The 3,025-nt window shown below is 66.5% G+C and overlaps 2 protein-coding genes across 2 annotated transcripts; both read right to left on the bottom strand.

Annotated features, from left to right (window-relative positions):
- Positions 1–30: 30 nt before the first annotated feature.
- On the bottom strand, positions 31–1,010 carry EMIHUDRAFT_244779 (hypothetical protein; the record flags this gene model as incomplete). Its single annotated transcript, XM_005769046.1, has 3 exons — positions 31–163; positions 202–349; positions 431–1,010. The coding sequence occupies 3 exons, from the start codon at positions 1,008–1,010 to the stop codon at positions 31–33; spliced, it is 861 nt and encodes a 286-aa protein (XP_005769103.1).
- Positions 1,011–1,061: 51 nt separating this feature from the next.
- Positions 1,062–2,850, bottom strand: EMIHUDRAFT_244778 (hypothetical protein; the record flags this gene model as incomplete). The annotated part of the gene is made up of 7 exons (XM_005769045.1): positions 1,062–1,194; positions 1,633–1,729; positions 1,902–2,019; positions 2,160–2,214; positions 2,485–2,570; positions 2,671–2,748; positions 2,845–2,850. 7 exons carry the CDS (start codon positions 2,848–2,850, stop codon positions 1,062–1,064), a joined length of 573 nt encoding a protein of 190 aa, XP_005769102.1.
- Positions 2,851–3,025: the final 175 nt, after the last annotated feature.

Genomic DNA, 3,025 nt, shown 5'->3' with positions numbered 1-3,025 from the left:
GGGGAATAGTCACGATGCCCCAGGCTCCAGCTACAGGCTACTGCGCAGGCTGCCGACCGCCTCCAGCGCGTCGACAGCGCCTCGCTCGGCGGCGACGAAGAGCGGGGTGACGTGGAGCTCGGCGATCGGCGCGTCCACCCACGCCCCTCGCCGCAGCAGCAGCCTGTTCACAGCCGCAGCCCGTGAAGAGGCGCTGCTCACGTCGCCCACGCCCCTCGCTGCAGCAGCAGCCGGCAGATGTGGGCGTGGCCGTACTGCGCAGCGAGGTAGAGGGCCGTGGCGCCGCTCATCGCAGCGCCAGCGGTCGCGTTGACCGACGCGCCCCCGTCGAGCAATGCTGCAACCACCTCTGCGCTGCCGGCCACGGACCTAATGAAAAGGAGCAGGTACTCATTGCTGTTGGAACAGCTACTCATTGCTCATTAGCAACCATCCTCTGCGCTACCGGCCGCGCACCCCTTCATCAGCGCAGTCGCGCCCGACCGCCCCCCTGGCTGGTTGGCGATGCCCGGCTCGGCGGCGGCGAGGAGCAGCCTCACGGCGGCAACCTCCCCCCGCTCCGACGCCCCGCCCAAGGCGAGGGCGTCGGAGGGCGCGCCCGCCGCCAGCAGCGCCGCCACCGCCTCTGCGAGCCCTCTGCCCCGCAGCCTGCCTTCGCGCGACACGGCGGCGTGCAGCGGCGCCAGTGCGGCGGAGGCGCCCTCGGCGGCCCCGTCCGCCCTCGCGCCGGCGGAGAGCAGCAAGCGCAACACCGGCAGGTGGCCTCGCAAGGCGGCGTGCGAGAGGGGGGTGGCGCCGTGCTTGTTTGGAAGGTCAGGCGGCGCCCCGAGCCGCAGCATCTCCCGCACGAGATCCGTGTACCCCTCGCCGCTGGCGACGAAGAGCGCGCTCGCTCCGTCGACTGGCACGCGAGCCGTGAGGTCGGGGGGCGGGTCTGCCGCCAGGAGGCGCGCGGCGATGTGCGGGTGCTTGTACTGGAGCGCGGTGATGAGCGGCGTTGTCCCCTCCATCGAGTTGAGCTGCAGCGCGCCTGGGGAGTGCGCTCCAGTGAGCACTCTACATCACGGGCGTGCCGTCTGCCCTTCAGAGCCGAGCTGCAGCGCGCCGTGCTCGAGCAACAACTCCGCCGTCGCGTAGTGCCCGTTCTCCACCGCCACGTGCAGCGCGGTCGCGCCGTTCGCCCGCTCCGTGTTCCTAATCGCCATTGCCAACGAGTCCGTGAGGACTTGGAGACTCACCCACCCGCCGTTCGCCCGCTCAGCTGCTGTTCCTGGCGGCGTAGAAGCCGCCTGAGGCGAGCGGCTCGGCCGCGCCCGGGACAGACACGGCGGACGAGAAGGTGCCGGACCTAAGAATGTCCACGAATGCTTAACTATTGTGAAATGTTAGGCGGACACGGCGGTCGAGAAGGTGCCGGACCTAAGAATGTCCACGAATGCTTAACTATTGTGAAGTGTTAGGCGGACACGGCGGTCGAGAAGGTGCCGGACCTAAGAATGTCCACGAATGCTTAACTATTGTGAAGTGTTAGGCGGACACGGCGGTCGAGAAGGTGCCGGACCTAAGAATGTCCACGAATGCTTAACTATTGTGAAGTGTTAGGCGGACACGGCGGTCGAGAAGGTGCCGGACCGCATCACTAAGTTCGGGTCGGCACCACGAGTCAGCAGCTCCTCCGCCGCGCGAGTCCAGCCCCGCTGCGCCGCCAGGTAGAGCGGCGTCGTGTCGCCTGGTGACTAATCATAGCCCATCAGACAAGGAACCGCACGCACGAGGTAGAGCGGCGTCGTGCCGCCGTTCAGGAGGAGAGTATGGTCGGCGGCGCACGGAGGGGCGAGCAGCGCTGCGACTGCGGCGGGCTGGTCGCAGTCTGCCGCCGTGTGCAGAGGGGTCCCGCCTACGCTTGTGCCTCTTGTCGGTGTTCTCTTGAGAGTCTTGATCGTAGTCGGCAGCGCTGTGCGGCGGGGTCTTGCCGGTGCTCTTGCGCGCGTTCGAGTCTGCCCCGGCGGCGCAGAGGGCCTGCACAACACAACACAACATAGTGTACATAGTCTACATCTCTGCCCCGGCGGCGCAGAGGGCCAGCGCGTCTTACTCATAATAATAATAACCAATAATGGTTCAGAGTTCAGAGTATTGAATTGTTGGGCGGCGCAGACGGCCTGCACAACGCCCGCGTGCCCCATCTCCGCGGCAAAGTGCAGCGCCGTCGTCCTCGCGAAGTGGTGCGGGTAGTCGACCTCAGTCGACCTGGGGGAGAGATGGGGGAGAGATGGGGGAGAGATGGGGGAGAGATGGGGGAGAGATGGGGGAGAGATGGGGGAGAGATGGGGAGATGTGGGTAGTCGACCTGCTCGCCAGCAGCGCCTCACTGATCGCGTACGCGGCGGAATGTGTGTGTGTGTGTGTGTGTGTGTGTGTGTGTGTGTGTGTGTGTGTGTGTGTGTGTGTGTGTGTGTGTGTGTGTGTGTGTGTGAGACGCACCCGCTCGCCAGCAGCGCCTCGACAGCCTGCATCTGGCCAAGCGAGGCAGCGATGTGCAGCGCGGATGCGCCGTTATTGCCGGACGCCTGGGGGGAGATGTGGGGAGATGTGGGGGAGATGTGGGGGAGATGCGGATGCGCCGTTATTGCCAGACGCCTGCGGGTCCGCGCCCGCCTCGAGCAGCACCTCGAGCACCTTCGCTTGCCCCGTCGCCGCCGCCGCCATCAGTGCCGTCATGCCCTCGCCGGTCGCAGCGTGCACCGCCTAACACGGGCCCAGACTGTCCATCTATCTTTCTGTCTTCATCTATCGCAGTCCTGTCTGTCCGTCTACCTGTCTATCGCAGTGTGGCCGTCCAACTCTCATTCTATCGCGGTGCAGACTGCCCGTCTATCTATCGCCAGTGCGGCGCCGCCTGCGGGTCTGCATCGAGGATAGCGACGACCCGCTCCACCAGCCCCCGCGCCGCGGCGGCGTGCAGCTCGCCGCCTCCGCCGCGCTGCAGCGACGGCACCACCTATTCTCGGGAGCTTCCGGGAAG

This window comes from Emiliania huxleyi, assembly GCF_000372725.1.
Source record: "Emiliania huxleyi CCMP1516 unplaced genomic scaffold EMIHUscaffold_433, whole genome shotgun sequence".
Classification (NCBI taxonomy): Eukaryota; Haptophyta; order Isochrysidales; family Noelaerhabdaceae; genus Emiliania; species Emiliania huxleyi.
Note: the sequence above shows the minus strand (reverse complement) of the source record. Positions and strands in the feature narration are given on the sequence as shown.